This window comes from Octopus sinensis, linkage group LG9 (genome assembly GCF_006345805.1).
Source record: "Octopus sinensis linkage group LG9, ASM634580v1, whole genome shotgun sequence".
NCBI lineage: Eukaryota > Metazoa > Mollusca > Cephalopoda > Octopoda > Octopodidae > Octopus > Octopus sinensis.
Window position 1 is genome coordinate 27,754,376 of NC_043005.1, and position 22,069 is coordinate 27,776,444.

The 22,069-nt window shown below is 36.6% G+C and overlaps 1 protein-coding gene across 9 annotated transcripts in view; it reads right to left on the reverse strand.

Moving 5' to 3' along the window:
- Nucleotides 1–22,069, reverse strand: part of LOC115215590 (cytosolic carboxypeptidase-like protein 5) — a 75,421-nt gene that overhangs the window by 48,094 nt on the left and 5,258 nt on the right. For all 9 annotated transcript variants that reach the window (XR_005000609.1, XR_005000608.1, XR_005000610.1 and 6 more), the window contains exons 2-4: nucleotides 8,092–8,211; nucleotides 5,613–5,715; nucleotides 2,597–2,768 (exon numbers count right to left, since the gene is read on the reverse strand). Coding sequence is in view for 6 of the 9 variants with exons in the window: in XM_036505839.1 (XP_036361732.1) it covers nucleotides 2,597–2,768; nucleotides 5,613–5,715; nucleotides 8,092–8,197 (381 nt within the window). In the remaining 3 variants the exon portion in view is untranslated. The remainder of the gene's footprint in view (nucleotides 1–2,596; nucleotides 2,769–5,612; nucleotides 5,716–8,091; nucleotides 8,212–22,069) is intronic.

Sequence of the window (22,069 nt, forward strand, 5' to 3'; positions counted from 1 at the left end):
TTTTCTATTTTCTCTCTCTGTTTATTTCTGTGTTCCTTTCTGTTGAAGAGCATACACTCGAAAGTAAAAGACTCCCTCACTTCCTGAGCGTTAAACTAATACATCTGTTTGTTGTTTACACACCTGTCTTTGTCTTTTGTTTTTTTTGTAAATTCTCACTATATATATATATACACACACATGCATAATTTCTCTTTCTCTGTCTCTCTCTCTTTCTCTCCCTCAGTTCTAATTAATAATCAATTTTTCTATGCTAGAAATAAAATAGTTTTGGCAAATTTTAAGATTTTAAAAAATATAAACGCAATAAAAATAAAAAAAAAAACTTAAATTAAACTAGAAAGTGGAACACAATCTGGACTTTTATTGGATTTAGTTCTTAAGACTGATTTAAAAAGCTAAAAGAAAAATTACATTTCTTTTCTAAAGTAGGTCACCAAGCAGTGAATTGGACAATCACTAATTGGGTGAGAAACCGTATTCACAACAACTATTTCACTTGCTTCAAACATGAATTAAAGAAGCTTCTATGCAGTAGCTTGACCAACAATAAATTGTAGCCAGATGTTCCTTCAGATACATCTCTAGGCAAAGCATTCTCCAACTTTCCTGTACCCGACTACCAGTTATCATCTGATTTTCCATGCTGGCATGAATCGAATAGGTCACCACAGTTCAGGTCAGTTCTCTATTGGAGTTTCTGTTCTCCTCGAAGAGTCAGAGGACCACAACTCACTATTGCGTTCCATTTTGGTGTCTCTAGCTGGAGGCTTTTTCTAGAGCCATCCACTTTACAGAATGAACTGGATACAGTTCATTGTAGCATCTTCACGAGAGAAGTTGTCTTATCCTCAGACAGCATCCCAGTTGTCTGGGGATAAGTAGCAAGCTTACAAAGAATAAGTCCCAGGGTTGATTTGCTTGACTAAAGGTGGTGCTCCAGCATGGCCGCAGTCAAATGACTGAAATAAGTAAAAGAGTAAAAGAGTAACATCCATCACTGACCAAATAGTCCTCACTCCTGCCTCCATGTTATCCCCATTCTTTCAAGATAACATGATTGAAAGGGTGACAGAAAAAGAGTGATGAGAGAGAATTAGGTGAGTAATGTCTGTTGAGTCATTCGTTCGTGTAACATCCATTTTTCCATACAAGCATGGGCTGGACACACATATTTGAGGTACAATTTTAAGGTTAGATGCTCTTCCTGTCACCAACCCATATCTGTTTTTCATCATCATATCATCATCATCATCGTTTAACGTCCGTTTTCCATGCTAGCATGGGTTGGACGGTTCAACTGGGGTCTGTGAAGCCAGAAGGCCTCATCAGGCCCAGTCAGATCTGGCAGTGTTTCTACAGCTGGATACCCTTCCTAACGCCAATTAGGGGATTTCAGTTAGGGGATTTTTTTTTATTACAAAGGTTTTCAAATGTGCAGGGCAGTTGGTTGCCACATCAACAAGGAATGTAAATATCATTCAGTTTTGCTGAAATGGAATCATGGGATATCAACATTCATGTACATTTACTCACACACAGCCCACACAAGACAGGATTTTCACACTCCCACACAAGGCATTGGCCAGCCCAGGGTTATAGCAGAAGTCACTTGCCCAAGGTGCCATGCAGTGGGGTTGTACTCTTGAGAGAGAGAGTAAAAGGGGAAAACCAGATTGATAGTCATGGAAGGAGAGAAGGAAAGAGAGTAATAGACAGCTGCATATTAGTTGTTGGTAAAGAGATTGAATAAAATACAGTGATGAGCAACATAATCAGAAGAGAGAGAGAGAGAGAGACAGTAAGGAGACAGGGTGACGAAAGAGAGATAGGAGAAAGACTGAATGATGGAAGAGGGGTTAGTAGAAAGAGAATAATGAATAGCAATAAAAATGGAGAGAGAGGGAGAGAGAGAGAGCAAAGAATAGTAATAAAGATGTGAGGTGGTAAACGAGAAACAAAGATTTGTTTAAATGACTGTAATATAAATTTCCTTGTATGCAGACAAGTAAAGAAGGTCTCTTTTCTACATACTAAAACTTTGGGCTTTGCTAATTTTACTAGGAGGCCTCTTGATTTTACTGCGGCCATGCTAGAGCACCACCTTTAGTCGAGCTAATCGACCCCAGGACTTATTTTTTGTAAGCCTAGTACTTATTCTATCGGATTCTTTTGCTGAACCGCTAAGTTACGGGGATATAAACACACCACCATCAGTTGTCAAGTGATGTTGGGGAGACAAACACAGACACACAAACATATACACACACATACATATTTATATATATAAGACAGGCTTCTTTCAGTTTCTGTCTACCAAATCCACTCAATACTTTGGTCAGCCCGAGGCTATAGTAGAAGACATTTGCCCAAGGTGTCACGCAGAGGGACTGAACCCAGAACCATGTGGTTGGTAAGCAAGCTACTTAACACACAGCCACTCCTGTGCCTATAAATATTCAAATTTCCCATCATTCCCTTTCACAACCCTTCATTCCCATATCCCAAATAGGCAAAAAAATAGCAACTTAAATTTAAAACCTAACAGAAGCAAACATTTTAACAAACATATAAATGAATATCGTCAGTCCCTTACATCAAAAACTGGTTTCTCTTGAAGACGTTCCCATTTATTGCTGCCAGGAACTGTGTATATCACTGGACAGTATCCTTGGCTATAAAGTTTACCTTGACGGTTCATATTCATAATGTTGATTTTGATCATTTGGCCAGGCAATCCCCCCTCTATACCAAAGTAGAACCAGGATCTACAAATAAATAAATAAAATAATTATTATTGTGGTGTAGAGCAAGATCAAAGACTTACAGAACTTTATTTCTATAATTATAATTCAGGGGGTAAGGTTCATAGGATCAAGATTCTCAAACATTTATAAACATTAATCCTTCTCTGTTGAAATACATTGCTTTTGTTTCAATAATTTTGAAAAAAATTAAGCATTTAGTATAATTACTCTGGTGTTTGAAACAAATTAGTATGCAATTTTAATGGGAAGTTTAATTTAGAATACTTAAAAACAAGAAATTTATATCACAGAACAAGGAGACAGTCTCAAGCAAGCTGATATCAAAAGGGTTAATTCACAAGATTAATAATTCAACATTATGGAAATGTACTTGCATAGCAAGTGACCTGATCTGAGATTGTGTGCTGAAACAAAAACAATTGCAGTGTGAAAGGTGTTTATAAGTCATTTAAAAACACAAAAAAAACTGTCAGATTCACTTCAACATTCAAATTTAATTTTCCAAAATATCTTCATCACTTTGAGACTGTGACCTGTTCACTAAGATGCAGCATGGAATTTTGTCAGTGATCAGGTCACAGTCTCAAAGGAACAGAAATATTTTAGCAAATTATATTTAAATGTTCAAGTGAATCTAACGGTTTTTGTGTGTGATTTTAAATGGCTTATGAATAATTAAACATTTATAAAATAATCATTTTCTAAGGAGTCAGAGAATAATTAAAAAAACAAAAAAAGGGCAAACTCAAACCTTTTTATAACTATATCCTTCATGAGCAGACAATTGATCTGTTTGAATTAATTACCAATATAACTAAGATTCTGGAGTGGTTGAGAAAACTATCTGTAATTTTATATATTGGTATATATTATGTTGGTGCCAACTAACTGAAATTTCATGATATTGTTCATATTACAATGAAATCTAGATGGAGATTTCCATTTATATAAGATCACTTTAGTATGAGTAAGGGTTCAGATGAGCTGGTATGAAAGGGTTAAAGCAGTTATATTTTCTGTTCTTTCTAGAATAGAAGGGTGGTTAGAGGGTGGCAAAAGTGGTAGAGTAACACATTAAATACTGCGTGATATAATCAACTGAACTCGAATTGTGCTTTTTATGTGCCACTGGCATGGGAGCTAGTCAGGCAGCACTGGCAACAACTACGCTCGAATGGTGTTATTGCGTGAATTAATTTTATTACTTTCATCTAGAATGCTATGAACCATCAGAATTCTGCTAGCAAATGCTTCATCTCTTGATCTTAATTATAATTATCAATAATACAATAGTGAGTTGACAGAGTCCTTCCTTGCAGTATTTCTTCCGACTCTTTACATTCATGGTTCAAATCCCACATCCATCTGGGGTCAATAAAATGAAATACCAGTCAGTTAGTGGAGTTGATGATAGTGAGTAATCAACTCTGTTACAATTTCAGGTTTTGTGCCTCTGCTAGAAACAATTATTATGAAATAATTATAATGATTATATTAAATACGAGTAGTTTACTAAAAGAGAAACATAACACAAATGCAGAACTAATAACTGATTCAATTAGTGCTGGTTAATATAAATGATCCTACAACTAGCAAAAGGGTCAGAGTGTATCACAGGTACTATGCTGAGTACTTGGACAAACCATTTTCATCCTCAGTGTAAGAAGCATAGGAAACTCAATTTCTCCTTCCAGTGAGGGGCAGCAGCACTGTAAAAGTGACAGGTGTCCTGGTAGCTTGAGATGTTGAGTTCAACTCCTCCAAGGAAAACAATTTGTGCAAGTTTATTGTCATACAACAGCTTATTGGTTTTAAAGCTAGGATGAACTTCACCACACAGCAGTGAACAATAGGGAAACCAAAAAACAATAATAGTTTCTAATTTAGGCACAAGACTACAACTTTTGAGTGAAGGGGGTTAGTTGATACCCACAACTCTAGTACTTAACTGTTATTTTATTTTATTGACCCCCAGAGACCCCAAGTTGGCTTTTCATCCCAGTGGGATTTGAACTTAGAACAAATACCACAAGATCGGTTTTCTGATGCTCCAACAATTTCCCAGCTTGTTTCTTATTGATTGTTTCTAATATAGGCACAATACCAGAAATCTGAGGGGACAGGGTTGACAATTAAACACAGCCTGGTACTTTACTGGTTCTATATCTAATCAATCATGAAAAGATGAAATACAAAGCCAATCTCAGCAGGATTTGAACCCAGAATGTAAAGATCCATAACAAAATGCGCCAAGACATTTTTGTCCAACACTAACAATTCTGCTAATCCTCCATCTGAATAATGATAATAATTTTCAACCATCAACAGAAGATTCTTGCCCTCCATCCTTCTGGGGATGATAAAACAAGTAAAATAAGTACCAGTTGAATACTGGGGTGAGTATAATCAACTTATCTCCCACCCCCAAAATTTCAGGCCTGATCCCTGGTAGAAGGGATTATTATTATTATTATTATTACTAGTAGTAGTAGTAGTAGTAGTAGTAGTAGTAGTAGTAGTAGTAGTAGCAGCAGCAGCAGCAGCAGTAATAAGGTGGTGAGCTGGCAGAATCATTAGCACGCCAAGTGAAATGCTAATCAGTATTTTGTCTGTTTTTACATTCTGAGTTCAAATTCTGCCATCCTTTTGGGGGTCAATAAATTAAGTACCAGTTGCATATTGGGTCGATCAAATCGACTGGCCCCCTTCCCAAAAATTTCAGGCCTTGTGCCTATAGTAGAAAAGACTATCAGTATTATTATTATTATTATTATTATTATTATGATGATGATGATGATTATTATTATTATTATTATTATATAATGGGCTGCATAAATAACTAACCTATTTCCATTTTCATATATGGTATTGGAACAGTCTGGTCTGGTCCAAACATTATATTCCAAATCAGGTTGGAGTTCCGCATTTCGGTTCACATTATTGGAAACTGAAGAAGAAAACGAAACAAAACAAACAAAAAGATAAACAAAAATCATTAACAACAATGAAGTGTTGAAAGAGTGTCGTTGCATGACACAGCTGGCAATTGTTCAATCCTAATAAATCTACTCCAAGGTTATGTGTCCGTACAGAGCAGCAGATAACAGGGATTTGCAAATCAGATTATCTTACTAAGTGATAGTCCACCACAAATCCTATTACACACACACACACACACACACACACATACATACATGCATGGTGCAGTTATAGCTGTGTGGATAACAAGTTCACTTCACAACCATATGATTTTAGGTTCAGTCTCACTGTATATAACACCTTGGGCAAGTGTCTTCTATTATAGTCCAGGGTTGACTAAATCCTTGTGAGTGTATTTAGTTGGTGGAAACTGAAAAGAAACCCTGTTGTATCATCATCATTTACCGTCCATCTTGGATGGTTCAATAGGATCTGCTGAGTTGGAGGACTGCATCAGGCTCTAATGTCTGTTTTTGGCATGGTTTCTATAGCTGGATACCCTTATTAATTCCAACTGTTTTGCAGAGTGGGCTTGCCATGTAACGCACAAGACTAAATATCCTCTTAGGCTGACTAGGAGGGCGGGGGGTGAGTGTTTTATACTAGTTGTTGAGAGGTAAGGTATGAAAAAAATTACAACAGGTTTGTTGTTGCAGAAGAATACATGCGTGATTATTTTGCATTATATAAATGTAGTGGGGACTAATTGGGAGGGAGTTTAACACGTTGGGTCCCAAACCTCATTTTACACTTTATCCCAGGGTCCCAATATGATATCTTAATTAATTTTGATGTGAGTGGCATAACATTTTTACATTATACCATATGTGAGGGAAAGATCACATAGGTAGTGTTAAATACCCACGTCCCACTGGAGGGTCGTGTGGTACCCTAGTTCAGTGCTACTAAAAGTGGTGATCTGCAGACTGGTGCTGATTTGTGAGCCATCAGCTGCTGGTACATGGCAAGTTTACAGAAAAGAAAGAAACATTATAAAATGCTTATGAAATGTTTATGTAATATTGTATTATTTGTTTACAAAATAAATATTTTTAAAATTGTCAACTTTTATTATATTCATTATATATATTGTTTCCGGTATAAATTAATATCATTAAGAAATATTACCAGTCTCTGGCACATTGGAAGAAAAAAAACTGCCAGAATGCCACATCAGATAGTTTGAGAAACACTGCCCTAGTTCATATCACACAATCTACCAACCCATGGTCAATTAAAACTTTTGGGTCTTTTTCTATTGAAAATCTTTTCAAAAAGAACTATTTTGCTTTCCATGGCAAGTAAAATATTTTTCATTCCATTCTGTTTCTATTGGAAAATCTACCAATTTTTTCAAAAAAGAACTAGCTATTTTTGATTCAATGGCAAATAAAACTTTCTCAATAATCAATCTGTTATTTTACCTCATTACATGGTGAAATCAGAAGAAAAATGAAAAGAAATATTTTTAAAATCTATAAAAAATTGTTCTCTTAGTGTAGCAAAAGTACAATTCAAAGCAATTCCAGCTCCCAGAAAGCTCATAGGAAAGAAATTAAGAAACAACTGGCAGGTGGGTTGAGCAGAGCTCGTTAACATACTCACCACGATCCACCGGCAAGACGTGCGGGAGTAAATGTGTTAAAGGGGAGGTGAAGATGGTGATGATCAGGTGTCAAAGTGTGCCCTCAAGGTGCAAGAAGGTGGACAGAAGAGAGAAGGATGACAAAGGTGGCGAGCTGGCAGAAACGTTAGCACGCCGGGCGAAATGCTTAGCGGTATTTCGTCTGCCGCTATGTTCTGAGATCAAATTCCGCCAGGGTCAACTTTGTCTTTCGTCCTTTCGAGGTTGATTAAATAAGTACCAGTTATGCACTGGGGTCGATATAATCGACTTAATCCATTTGTCTGTCCTTATTTATCCCCTCTGTGTGTAGCCCCTTGTGGGCAATAAAGAAATAAGAAGAGAGAAGGGTGACAGAAAAAAAGGGAGAATGGGTGAGTAGAGGTTGCAAGAGTGGATGGGGAGAATAAGATGGTGGGGGAGGGAGGGAGGTAAAGGTAGCGAATGGTGGACAGGGGTTGGGGTGGGGTAATCAATGGTAAATGCGAGTTGGAGGGAAGGTAGGAGAAGAGGAGGTGATGATTGGCAGTACAGAAAGGGAAGAGCAGCAGAAAAAAAGATTGGAGAAGGATGAGAGAAAAGGAGGCAGAGTGTATGTAGTTGGGGGAAGGGAGATGAAGAAAAAATGTGAAAGGGGAGAAATGATATTCAGAATTGAGGATGGCTGTAAAAGCCAGTATAAAACGTATGTGTGTGTGTGTGTCTTCCTTTTCTCCTTACCTGATGAACTGTCTTTGGTATCATCTTTATACACTCTCTCAACCTTAGCCAAGTTTCCAGAGTCAAAGTTTGATTTGAACAACAAACCACCGACACTGACTTCCATCACCAACAACAACTCTGGAGAGAGAGAGAGAGAGAGAGTCAGTAAATATGGCTTTTACTTATGGACATCTACAACATAAACAATAACATTGGTAATTAGAACAAATTACACAGGTGTCATTTTAAATACATCAGACCATGGACTTCAGAGTTTGAATATATAGTAGGCCATGTACTATATAGGAAAGTCAGTAATAATGTATAGTAAGGCAGGTACTGTTAGTAAAGACAGTAATAGTATATAGCAAGGCAGGTACTATATAGTAAAATCAGAGACAATTAATGGAAAATACTGAGAAAAAATTTTATCGATTAAAATTGCACTTGGTTTCAAAATGGGAAGGGAAAACCGTTTAATGATTAACTTGGCTTAAGAAAGGCAAAGAGACAACTCTGAATGTTAAATTAGTTTTCATTGATATGAAGTGTGTATAGTGATAACCCCAGATATGTCTGTGAGTCTTATTAAGTTACCTCTGTGAAGCATAGCTATATCAGTACTTGGTGATAGAGATATAAAGATTTCTGAGAGAATAAACACTGATAGATATAGAGGCTTTAAAAATATTGGTTGAGGTGGGGTGGGAGTGGAAGTACTAACGTTTTAATCAGTTGAAAGACTTTGACTCATTGCAATGATATATTAGCATTTATTACCTTCGCCTTAGCAAAGGTGGAGGTATTGTTTTCAGTCATGCTTGTTTGTTTGTCCATAAAGAAGATATCTCAAGAATCGCTGGATGGATTCAGATGAAACTTTCAGGAATGTCTGGCTTTGTGACTGGCACAAACTGATTAGATTTTGGGATTGATCTGGCACCAAACAAGGATTCTGGATTATTTTTCCTGTCTTTTTTACTTAATTTTTGAGAGTGGTTGGGTTCATTTTTAGTATTCTCATTTGTGAGAGCAGTCGAGTTTATTTCAGATATTCTCATTTTAAAAATCATCTCTGGCTAATCGTTGAGAAGACATTGGTGTTGCCTTGGCAGAGGTTTGCACTCTCAGAGTGCTCTTGCTTAATATGTTTTTCTTGCAGAAGGCATCTTTGGGTAATTTCTACCAGGCATTCTTCCAAAACCTTTCTCCACTACCATCATCATTACAGAAATGTAACCTTCTAAAGCACTAATATTGCTCTACAGACATTAACCAACAGAAGTTCAAGGTGAACACCAACATGTGCAATCTGAGAGATGGTTTGAAAGGACCAGGAAGAGGACAGTGCCTCTCTTCATAGTCTACACAGGTTCCAGTGTAGGTAAATTGAAATAACTATGAATTGAACCTGAAATGCAGATAAGAAGACGATCTGCTAAAAACAGCAGTCAAATTTCCATCAAAATACACTAATACTGTTTTAAAAATGCATGATAATGTGGTCCTTGGTTCCTTACACATAGGAAAAAGATGGGATGGTCATGGCTGGGATGCATTTGATCATAGGTCTGCCCAGTGAAAGCTAACTTGAGGCTAAATAACAATACTCAGTCATTATGTGAGATTCTTTGTTGTTGTTTGACTTGCTAGAAATGGCAACCCAATCTCCTTTCTATCACCCACTCTACCATCTTAAAAAAAGTGGGTAGGACACATTGGACAATTGGATCCTAGATGCATTGTGTCTAAACATAAAAAAAAGCATAAAAGACAGGATTGCCACAACTGGAATACCATTATAGGTTTACTCAATTAGGACTCAACCTCAATAATTAATGTAAAAATTAGTTTATTAAAAAAATTAGCAAATTCATTAAATCCCTCTAATCTTTTCATTGTTAATGTTGTAAACTAATTGAAACATGCACGATATATGTTGTTAGAAACAATAGAAACAAAGGGATTAAATTCAGTATATAAAAAAAAAACACTTCCTAATTTTAGTAGTGACCATCCCTACTGCATTAGTATGCTCACATAGAGTTTAAATGTCCTTTTAGTATTTAAGCTTGAAGGGATATCAGAAAGATTTGGCTTACATAGAAGTTCCTTAATGACACAGACACTCACATCCACCATGGGTTGAAGGAAAGGTTTGATGAATGTGTGTGTGTGTGAGAGAGGATATGTCCCTAGCAACAACAAGAGACTGTCAATAAATTATATCAAGCAGGCATTACAACTGTCACAGATGTTAACAGTGAACTATGACAAATTCTGCGAACACACATATACGCATACACATACAGATACATATGCAAACATAAATCTTTTTTATCTTTTACTTATTTCAGTCATTGGGCTGTGGCCAGGCTGGAGCACTGCCTTGAAGGGTTTTCCTAATGGTAGCAATTTTATGTTTTCTTCTTTACTGGAACATCAGGTAGCATGCCCTGCTTGAGGGGAATCCAAGACTACAGGGTTGACCCCCAGTCCTTGTTCTTTTTATAAGTTTGGCTCATATTCTATTGCTCTCTTTTGCCAAACTGCTAAGTTACAAGCACATAAACAAACCAACACTGGTTGTTATGTGGTGGTTAGGGACATACACAAGACACACACACTTGCATGGATGGATGGATAGGTCAATGGATGGATCGATCAATAGATCGATCGGTCAATGGATAGATGGACAGACAGGCAGACAGTAGATACACACACACAATAGGCTCCCTCACAATTTCCATCTTCCAAATTCATTCACAGGATGTATGTTGGCCCAACTCGAAGGCACTTGACCAAGGTACCATGCAGTGGAACTGAATACAAGACTACATGGTTGAAAAGTGAGTTTCTTAATCACAGAGCCAAGCCTCGGTCTATAAATCCAGGGACAAAAATGTTTCAGTAAATAATAAAGAAGAAGGCAGAAAATTGCTACCATTAGGAAAATGGTAATGTCTGATTCACAGAAAAAGAGTAGGTAAAAATGCTCCAGAGGGTATCACTCAATGTAAACTATGAATGCACATGATGTGTGGTGGAATCTCAGAAAAGTTGACAGAGAATAGATCAACTGCTGTAAACTATTTCTAAGGTGTTTCCCGGCATTTGAAAAAATTTTATGAATGACAACAGGAAAGGGATTGAACAAGAGGAAAGATGTCCCACCATAGGGAATATACCTCACTGAATTCCATCCAACTCATGCATGCATGGAAAAGTAGATGTTAAAATAATGACGATGATGATGATCTTATTGCTAATGACCACTGTACATCTGCGACACAAAACGTCTACCTTCTCTGTCAACCTACCTGTAATCCTACTACATCACTAGTTGGCCCATATTTTACACCAGGTACAATGTACAACATTCCTGCCTGCTTCTCGATTGCATATTAAGTATGGTCACTTTCCAGATGGCTGTACTGTCTCATCTTTTGCTCTACTCATTAAAACTTTTGTCTTTATTAAGTTGACTTTCCCACTGCTTGAGTCTAAGATTTGCTTTCACCTTTGGAATTTCACTTCTAAATGTTTGAGAGATTCAGCTGAGATCCAGGTCCTCAAAACTGTGATATCATTGTCATTATTATTCCACTTATATGGTTAACTTGTCTTTTAACTCATCAGTTATGTAAGAAGAACAATAACAAACAAGAGTGGACTGAGAACTAATCCCTGATGAACACCTAACTACATGCTAAGTTCTTTGCTGAACTCATTACTAACTCTGCCACATAGCATTCATAGCTCTTGCAAGCCATTCATCTAGTTCTCTTAGCAAGTACCAGACTAAAGAGTATGGTACCCTGTCAAAAGCCTTCTTCAAGGTAACAGATACTAAGGATAGTGGCTTGTTCTTATCTAAGAACTTATCCTGCAATTTCTTGTCTCACTAGGAAGAGGGCTTCAGTTGTACCCTGTCGTTCATCTCATCACTGTTAATTAGTTGTGTTATAATTCATTCTATTACTTTTGTGATTTAGTCTATACGTATAAACTATGAACCAACAAGGTACCTCTATGTGCTCAGTTACAGGGGACTCAGCTCTTTGCAGATGGTTAATCACTCAAGCATTCCCATCACACTTGTCTCTCTTTTCAATCACCCACACTATACTCTCCCCTACACCCTTCAAGCCCCACACTAATAACAATGCCTAACTCTTCCCCTTCAGAATGTCCCCTTCCTTTCACCACCCAAATTCCTCAATAAATTAAGTGGAATAATAAGGACAATGATATCACAGGTCTTGAGGATTTGCCAAGAACAAAGGGACAGACCCCTTCTCAAGACAAACATCAACGAAATATTTAAAAAGATGTCTCAATATAAATAAAAGACAGGATGGTCACAGTTGGAACAGTTTTTAACAGGCCTGCTGACCCCAAATGAAACCACCACCACCACCACTGTCAAAATAAGCAACTATGACAAGATAACATACACCACTATGCTGCAGTACTTGACATCTAAGTCGTTGGTAAGAATGTGTGAAATGTTTTCAGTGCTGTCGCTATCTTCTAAGAGCTCAAACAGTCACTTAAACATACTGTTCACTAATCACTAGGTAATACAACAGTGGAATGTTCTGGAAGTACCATAAAATAAATTACTTAGTTATGTGTGTGGTGAGGGTCTGAATCATTCAAATGTCACATCATTTATTTTATTGATCCATGTCGTTTCTAACCTGAAACTAAGTATTCCCATCTGACTTGCAAAATATAAATGCAAGCTTTTTGGTGCGAATGGTTTTGTTATGTGGCACCGGGTTTTACAACCTGTAAATAATAATGATGGTATTTTTATATAAGCTTATGGCAATCACCGTACAATGACTAAGGAAAATAGTCTAATAATGGGGTATATAAGCCCTCGACAGAAAAAAGTAGGCTTTCCTATCCACATGGGACCCGAACCCATATCCCTTTGTTAACGCGACTAAGTGTGTTACCATTACTCCAGTGAATTAGCCTATATTGTATCTATGCTACCCAGTTTAACACTACCACCTGGTCCTTGGGTACTTTTAGTCAGGTTCACCACATTGCAAGTATTTAGACCAGACCCCTCTAGTTGACTTCCTTGTTTTTTTTCTGCAGATGTTAAGGCATTTTGTATGGCACAATTCTGCTGCCCCACCTTAATAATAATAATAATCCTTTCAACTGGAGGCACAAGGCCTGAAATTTTTGGGGAAGGGAGCTAGTCAACTGCATTGACCCCACTGTTTCACTGGTACTTAATTTATTGACCCTGAAAAGATGAAAGCAAAGTTGGCCTTGGCAGAATTTGAACTCAGAACGTAGTGGCAGAGAAAATACAGTTAATCATTTTGCCCAGCAAAATAACAATTCTGCCAACTTGCCACCTTAATAATAATAATGATAATAATAATAATCCTTTCTACTGGAGGCACAAGGCCTGAAATTTTGGGGACAGGGGGACTAGTTGATTACAATGAACCTAGTACTCAACAGGTACTTATTTCATTGACCCCCAAAAGGATGAAAATCAAAGTTAACGTTGACAGGATTTGAATTTAGAATGGAGACAGACAAAATGTTGCTCAGCATTTTGACTGGCATGCTAATGATTCTGCCAATGTGCCACCTTAAAAAATAATAATTGCAAAAATAACAACAACAGCAATAATGTTATTTAGTTCTGAAATGTAAGATTAATGCTAGTTTGTTACAAGCAGATTGTATAAGATCTTCTATGATATCCAAACTGTTTAAGAATTGCTCTCTCTACAGTATTATCAATATATCTAATGAGTATGTAAACACCTGAATAACTTAGTGGCAATAAAGAACGGAGATAACAAGTTGACCATAAGTAACTAGATAGTTTTATCTGCTTCTTGCAGTCTATGCTAATTCATCTTCAACCTCAACTAAACCTTAATGAAAGAACGCAGGAAATCTAAATTTGGATGATGTGAAAATGTATCAAGTGATGATAGCTTCTCTCTGAAACTACAGACATGATAGCTGTTGTTTTGATGGAGAGAAACTACAGATTCCAATGCCCACAGGCATATGGTGTAGTGGTTAAGAGCATGGACTACTAACCCCAAGATTCCGAGTTCGATTCCAGGCAGTTACCTAAACAACAACAACAACAACAACAACATCGAAAAATACCATAGGAATGAGAACCTAGGTTTGAAATTTCCCCAAGACACCTGATGAAGGCTGGAAGGTATATCAGCTGAAACATGTTAACAAGAAACAAGATGAGGACAAATATCTGTCAAATGTAAATAATGTACATAATTCATCATCTCTTAGATATAGAACTATATGATGGCATTTGTTTTGATGGAGAGACTGCCATTTCTTTCTTATCACTTGTAACTCTTTTCCACATTCATTCTTGACTGTGTACTTTTATCACTTATACTCAGCAATACTGAAACATAAATTATACAATTAATTGTCTAATATATATACATATATATATCAAAGGAAGACAAAAAAGACATTTAAGCCACCACATGACTTGAAAAAAATGCAGTCAGTATATCCACCACCATTATCATTTAGTGCCTCTTATCCATGCTGGCATGAGTTGGACAGTTTGACAGGATCCAGCAAACCATAGCACTGTGTTAAGCTCTAATATCAGCTTTGGTATGGTTTCTACAGCTGAATGCCCTTGCTAACACCAACCACTTTACAGTGTATACTGGTGCTTCTCTAATTCCACCAGCACTAGTGAGGTAGCCAAGTAACTAGAGAGACAGGAAAAGGAAAGGAAGATCCACCTCAATAGTTTCAGGGGAGTATTTGAGAGTAGGGGAGTGGCTTTAAGCCTGGTGATGAGAAGCTAAAGTATGATCAAGGTACAAGTCTAGGTGTCTTACTATACAGATACTACATAGCATTTTATAATGGTGAGTGGGAGTAGCATGGAAGAAGATAAGATGGTAGTGAAGGGGCAACAGAGCAAACCCTCAATATACAAGAAAGTGAGCAGAAATGAAGATACAAACAGTGGAAGTGGAGCAGTTTGGCTGTTACTTCTCAAAAGTCAAATGACCAACATAGGCAAGGGCACAGTATATCTGGAGTTATGTATAGATGTGTGGGTACAACCAACTACCTATGTGCCATCTGCCTGCTGTTCACAGGAACAGGGACTGGTTTGATACATTACAATAGCAAGTAATTAGCTGCATAATTAGTTTCTGATATTTCAAATATTTATTTATTCACTATGAACAGAATTAAGTTGGAAAGACTGCTGACCAAAGCCTCTCTGTCTTAAAATCTTACACCACCCTCCCCACACAAATCCTCAGATAGCTTTGGTTGAGCAATTGTCAATATGAATCAAAGGGAGAAAACGTCTCACCTTCCAGTCAAAAACAATCAGGAGCGCAAAGAGAAAATAAACAATGAATGAAACATAAATTATAGCTAAACAATTGCCATTGTTTTTTAAATTCTTTTTGATAAATTAACAATAATAAATATGTAAACTGATGTGAGTGTAACAAATACAGCAAGAAATATATATATTTAAACAGTAGCTGCATGACATCGTGAAGTATATTTGCCACCTAAATTTCAGGTGATATACCCTCCCACCTTCATCAGGTGTCTTGGGTAAATTTCAAACCTGGGTTCTCATTCCTAAGGTATTTTTCAATGTTATCATCATCATCATCATCATCTAACATCTGTTTTCCATGCTAGCATGGGTTGGATGGTTCGACTGGGGTCTGGGAAACCAGGAGGCTGCACCAGGCCCCAGTCTGATCTGGCAGTCATTATTATTATTATTATTATTATTATTATTATTATTATTATTATTACTACTATAATTATTATTCAGGTCACTGCCTGGAATCAAACTCAGAATCTTGGTGTTAGTAGCCCTTGCTCTTAACCACTATGCCATATGCCCATGGTGTAGTGGATAAGAGTGCGGGCTACAAACAGCATTAGATGGACCATTATAGAAGATGTGTATATGCATGTCTATGTGCGTGCATATATGTGTATATATACTTATATGCATGTATATGTATGTCTTAATGTGTGTATATGTTCACATACATGAATCTGTATCATCATCATCGTTTAACATCCGCTTTCCATGCTGGCATGGGTTGGACAGTTTGATAGGAGCTGGCCAGGCAGAAGACTGCACCAGGCTTCTGGGTCTATTATGGCATGGTTTTTATGGCGGGATGACCTTCCTAACATCAACCACCCTGCAGAGTGAAATGAGTGCTTTTTACATGGCACCAACACTGGTAGGGTCACCAAGTAACTTGCAAGACAAGGAATCTTTGAGCGGGGAAGGGACATTGGAGGAGGTGATCCTATGTCAGATGATGAAAGGTTAGAGTGTGTGTACATATATTCATGTATGTATGTGCATGTATGTGTGTGTATGTGAATCTATAATCATGCATGTATGATGATGACTATATATGTATATATGTGTGCATATATACATATTGTATTTATATTCACTGACACTCTAATTTATGCGTAAATATGCACAAGTTTTCCTTATTTTTTTATTTATGCAATTATTTACTCAATGGTGTAAGGGACAAAATGTTTGAAAAATATGATTCATTCCTGTGACATTATAATTGTTTTTATAATTTCTTCCAGAACTATATATATATACATATATAATGTGACCGTGTGAGTACCATTGGCAATTTTTTTTCCTCTGTCTTCCCTTCTCTGGATCTTTCTTTTTCCTATGTTTCTGACGAAGAGCTCAACTCGAAACGTTAAACCCTCCTTCTTCCCTTCCTTCCTGAGCATCCAATAATACCATATTTGTTCCACGTCCTCGTGTTGTTGTGTTTTCATGTTTGGATTAACTTTATATACATATATATATACATAGATATACATACATATATATACATATATATGTATAAATCTACATATACATACATATATATATATATATCTACACACACACACATATATATATATATCTACACACACACACATATATATATACACACACACATATATATATACATATATATGTATATATCTACACATACACACACATACATATATATATATATATATATATATATATATATATATATATAAGCTGCAGTAGCATCAACCCTTAAGGGTTAGCCACATTTAGGTGGCAAATATACTTCACGATGTCATGCAGCTACTGTTTATACCTCGCTCAGAGATTTATTATTGCTTATTTCCACTTTTTCGAGATCAGTGACATTTTGTCACTGGAAAAAGTATATATATATTTGCATTGAGAATCACTTCCCATTGCCAACCAGTGGTTATCACATGCTGATGATGGGTCAATACTCAGAAACTCAGGTCCATGTGTATCATGTCAGGCTGGAGATAAGAACAATGACTTCCTTTTGCAAATACTGATAGAGCACAGATAGTGTGTCAACAACCAGCTGGAGATGTCTTCCTGGGGCTACAAACTAGAGTAGCATCAACAATTAAGGTTTAGCCACATTTAGGTGGCAAATATACTTCATGATATATATATATATATATATATCTACGTTAAGATATACAAAATCACTCACATATGTATATATATATATGTGTGTATGTGTATATATATACATACACGTATATATATATATATATACACACATATATATATATATATATATATACACACACACACATATATATATACATATGTGAGTGATTCTGTATATCTTAATGCAGATATACTGTAGATGGGCAGAAAATTGCAGTGTACACACACACACACACACACACACTCCCCAAATTCCTAAAACTAAAACTTAGGAATAGACATTATACACAAGCACTTCATTCTGCACTCTTTCCAGGCCTCAACACTGTGAACAAGACAACATGATTGGAAGTAAATTATATGTAGTGTTCAAATTAATTGGTAGATGAACAATGAGGAATGGAAATCATTACTCTTTTAATGATAACATTAATTGCTACTTATATTTCGTATATATGCCTACATGAGGTCACATCGATGAATCTCTCAACTAAATATAGAAAAACTGAGCTCATAATTGTTGACATGAACTTATCAGAATATAATATTGACATTGATAGAAATGTAACACTGTTGTTTTTCCATTTGTGCTATAAATAGATAGTATCTAAATACAATGTCAACCTAAGTCATGTTCCCTGAAATTGCATTCTAAAGGTATGGCTGTGCGGTTAAGAAGTTTGCTTTGTAACATGTGATTTCAGGTTCAATCCCACTGTGCAGTGCATATCTTGGGCAAATGTGTTTTATAATAGTCCCAGGTCAGTCAATTCATTGAGTGAATGTGGTAAACAGAAACTGCATGATAGCCCAATGCCTTTTGTTCTCACACCATTTAACATGAAAGCTAAATTTGTATGAAGTTGAGCCTTATCTGTGTTGTCATAGTACCATCAAGAGAGTTAGTACAGTTTTTTTTTTTTTGTAGACCAACAGCACTTCATGTTTGGCCTTCGAATTCTGGTGAATGACACTAAGGTGGTTTATTTGCAAGTAACCACTATATATGTATCTCTTTCTCTGTAAATATATATATATATAAACTTAGATATGTTTCGACTAAAGATTGGTCCAGGCCATGTTTAACTTAATAGCACCACCTGATAGGATTATCTAAATCTTTTTTAAGTCAAGTTTTGTGGTATCATGGTCCATTCGAATAGGGAGTTTTTGTTGAGTGAGTTGTATCCAGGTATAGGTGGCTTATCTGGTATTCCTTGAAGAAATTTGTCCAGACTCTGTTTAAAGGTGACGGGCTCCTTTTCCTCTTTGATCAGTTTTGGGACAATGTTAAACAGGGCAGGACCTGTTGAGGAAAAGAAATTGTGTCACAATGTACCTATATGTTGTGATCCTGAATTGGGCAGAGGACATATGGCCCATGGTCCCAGCCTTGGATAAACCTTGAAGCTAATGTTGAGGTCATTTGGAGAATGCTGGCAGTATATTCTCCACATCGTGCAAATGATATGCAGAATATACCAGTCTGTGGGATGAAGTTAAAATAATAGACACTGGAAAATACAAAAACTAAAAGAAGCAGCACATATGCTAGGACACAACAACCTCCTAAGCAGACCGAGTGCAGATATGAGCAGCATATGGGAACCGGTATTAAGGAAAGATAGAAAAATATTAGATTCATAAGCCCTAAAATTCACTCCATAATTGCTCACGGGCATATAGTGTAGTGGTTAACCACAAGATTCCAAGTTTGATTTCAAGCAGTGACCTGAACAATAATAATAATAATAACATCGAAAAACACCTTAGGAATGAGAACCCAGCTTCGAAATTTCCCCAAGACACCTGAAGAAGGCTGGAGGGTATATCAGCCAAAACGTTGTGTTAACAACAAACAAGATGAGGACAAATATCCGTCAAATGTAAATGATGTACATAATTCCTCAAATCTTAAATATAGAACTATAACTCTGCCAGATCAAGACTGGAGCCTGGTGCAGCCATCTGGTTGCCAGCCCTCAGTCAAAACCGTCCAACCCATGCTAGCATGGAAAACGGACGTTAAATGATAATGATAATGCTATATATATGTACATATGCATATATACATACATGTATATCTGTATTTCTTCTCAGATGTTCCATGTCTGCTATGTGAATTCAAACAGATAAGACAGTAAACATCTACTCTGTATCCTCCATAAGGAATAGGCATATTTTACTCTCATTCATATTTAGGAGAATCTTACTTGTTTCAAAGTAGCTTTGGAAAAGTAAGTGAAGTGGCTTCACAAGATCCTTTTTGGTTGCTTCTAGAAATATTAAATCACTTTTTTTATATCAATCTCATTGATGGCTGTCGCTTGTCTTTTGCACAGTTGCAATGTTGAAGAACTATACAGGCTCAGCTGTTTACATGCCCATCAATTGAGTACAGTAGAGTACAGCCAGCCATCACTTGCTTGCAAGTACGGCTTGATACATGCACCAAGCTATATCACTAACTGTTTTTGATGCCTGTGTAGTTGCAAGCAGACACAGACTCTCTCCTCTGCCTTTCCCTGTCCCACTGCTCGTCCTAAGTCCAGGACATAACAGCTGGAGAGAGAGAGAGATAAAGAGAGAGAGAGAGAGAGTGAGGTGCACCAGTACCTAGTTGGTATTCATTTACAGCTGAGTAGACTGCAGCAACATAAAATGAAGTACTTTGGCCAATGGCACAACAGGCAGATAAGGCTCAGGTAGTTTGTTGTATATTTTACTTACCTTGTGAGGGTCTGAAGCAAGAGAAATACTTCATTCAAACAAGGACCCTATTTTGCACTACTCAGAGATTGTATCTGTTGCAGATCTATAGAAGATTTTAGAGTTGGCTTTTATGTTACCTACAACCCATGCTTCCTTTATTGTTCTCTCTCTCTCTCTCTCTGTATGCACTTTATTTTATTTACTATGAAATATCCAACACTCACCCTTCCTTAGTATTTTTTCTCATTCAGTTATTTGTTCATTTGACTAATTTAAGATGTTTGTCCTTTGTCTCAAGACAATTTTCCTGTAGTCAGGGATGCCATTTCTGCTAATGGCACCTATCTTTTTCAGTGAGACAGGTTTAATCTATACAGTTTGTATTAACATAAATTACTTCATTTCCATACCATTATTTTCCAAAGAGATAGCTTGGTATCAGTTTTTCTTGTAGATTTCTTATTTGATTTCCTTTGACTTTCTGCAGTTGTAATGAGGCACTAATTTACAGGTTTCCTTGAACAATACATTATTATTTCCCTCAAACTGTGGTCAGATAATACTATAGGGATTACCTTCACATTATGGATGGGTTCCACATTATCTGTCAAGCAAGAGACCCAATGTATTATTACCTCTCTTAATGGCATGCAGTGAACTGCATGCTCTTGAGATAAGCATGATATTGTGATCAGGCAGTAACATTCCTGAGAGAATGTCTCCCTCTGACCATTCAAAGATGGGAAGATTTAAGCCATACAATATAGGAATATCAATATGCTGATTTAATTTCATCAATATTTTTCCTATAATTTTTTCCTGTCATTTTCTTTAAATTCTGTTCAATGAGTTGGATCTGTGGTTAAGTTCACTTAGTAACCATGTAGTTCCAGGTTCATTCCTACAGTATGGCACTGTGGGCTAGTGTCTTCAACATGCCCACAGTGGGCTGCCCAATGCCATTAAAGTGAATTTGGTAGACAAACTCTATGGAACGTGTGTGTACATTTGTGCCTTCCGATTGTATCTTGCTTTTGTTTACATTCTCACATTTTAACATTAAGAAAACTCAATGTCACCATTTAAGCAGTGGTGTTGTTTTTGCCCACCATAAAAACATGTCTGGCCCATTAAGTGCTTAGTCATGACAAAACGAAAGCTAGAATAATAAGTACCTTACTTAGGAACAAGAAGGGGCTGGCAACAAGAAAGGTATCCAGCCAAAGAACAGAATCTCAACAAGTTTCATCCACCCCATGCCAGCATGTAAACTACAGATGTGATGATGACTGAAGCTATCCAATAGGTGAAATGTTGAATTGTTTTAAATATACTATCACTGTCATCACAAGCAGAGAGCAGTAACAGACTTGTATAGTATAATGTCTCATATATATAATGTAGCAAGATGAAATATATATAATGTAGCAAGATGGATTAACTCAGATGAAACTGGTAGACAAAAAATCTCTCAGGATTAAAATCTAAAAACAGGCATAAAAGAGATCAGCAGGTCAAAACTAGATTGCAAGAGATCTGGTCCTTACTCCCTTTGAACCGACCCGCTTAAGACTACTCCTGCTTCTATGATGTACACTTCCTATTTTGAAATAATTTAAAAATTTCCCATCAAAATTTTGTGCTAATTTATTTTCCAAAATCTAGCTTAAGTATCCTATTTTATAAAATTCTTTATTATTTCCAAAATTTATTGAAAAGAAAGTCAGTGCATTTCAAAGAAAATAT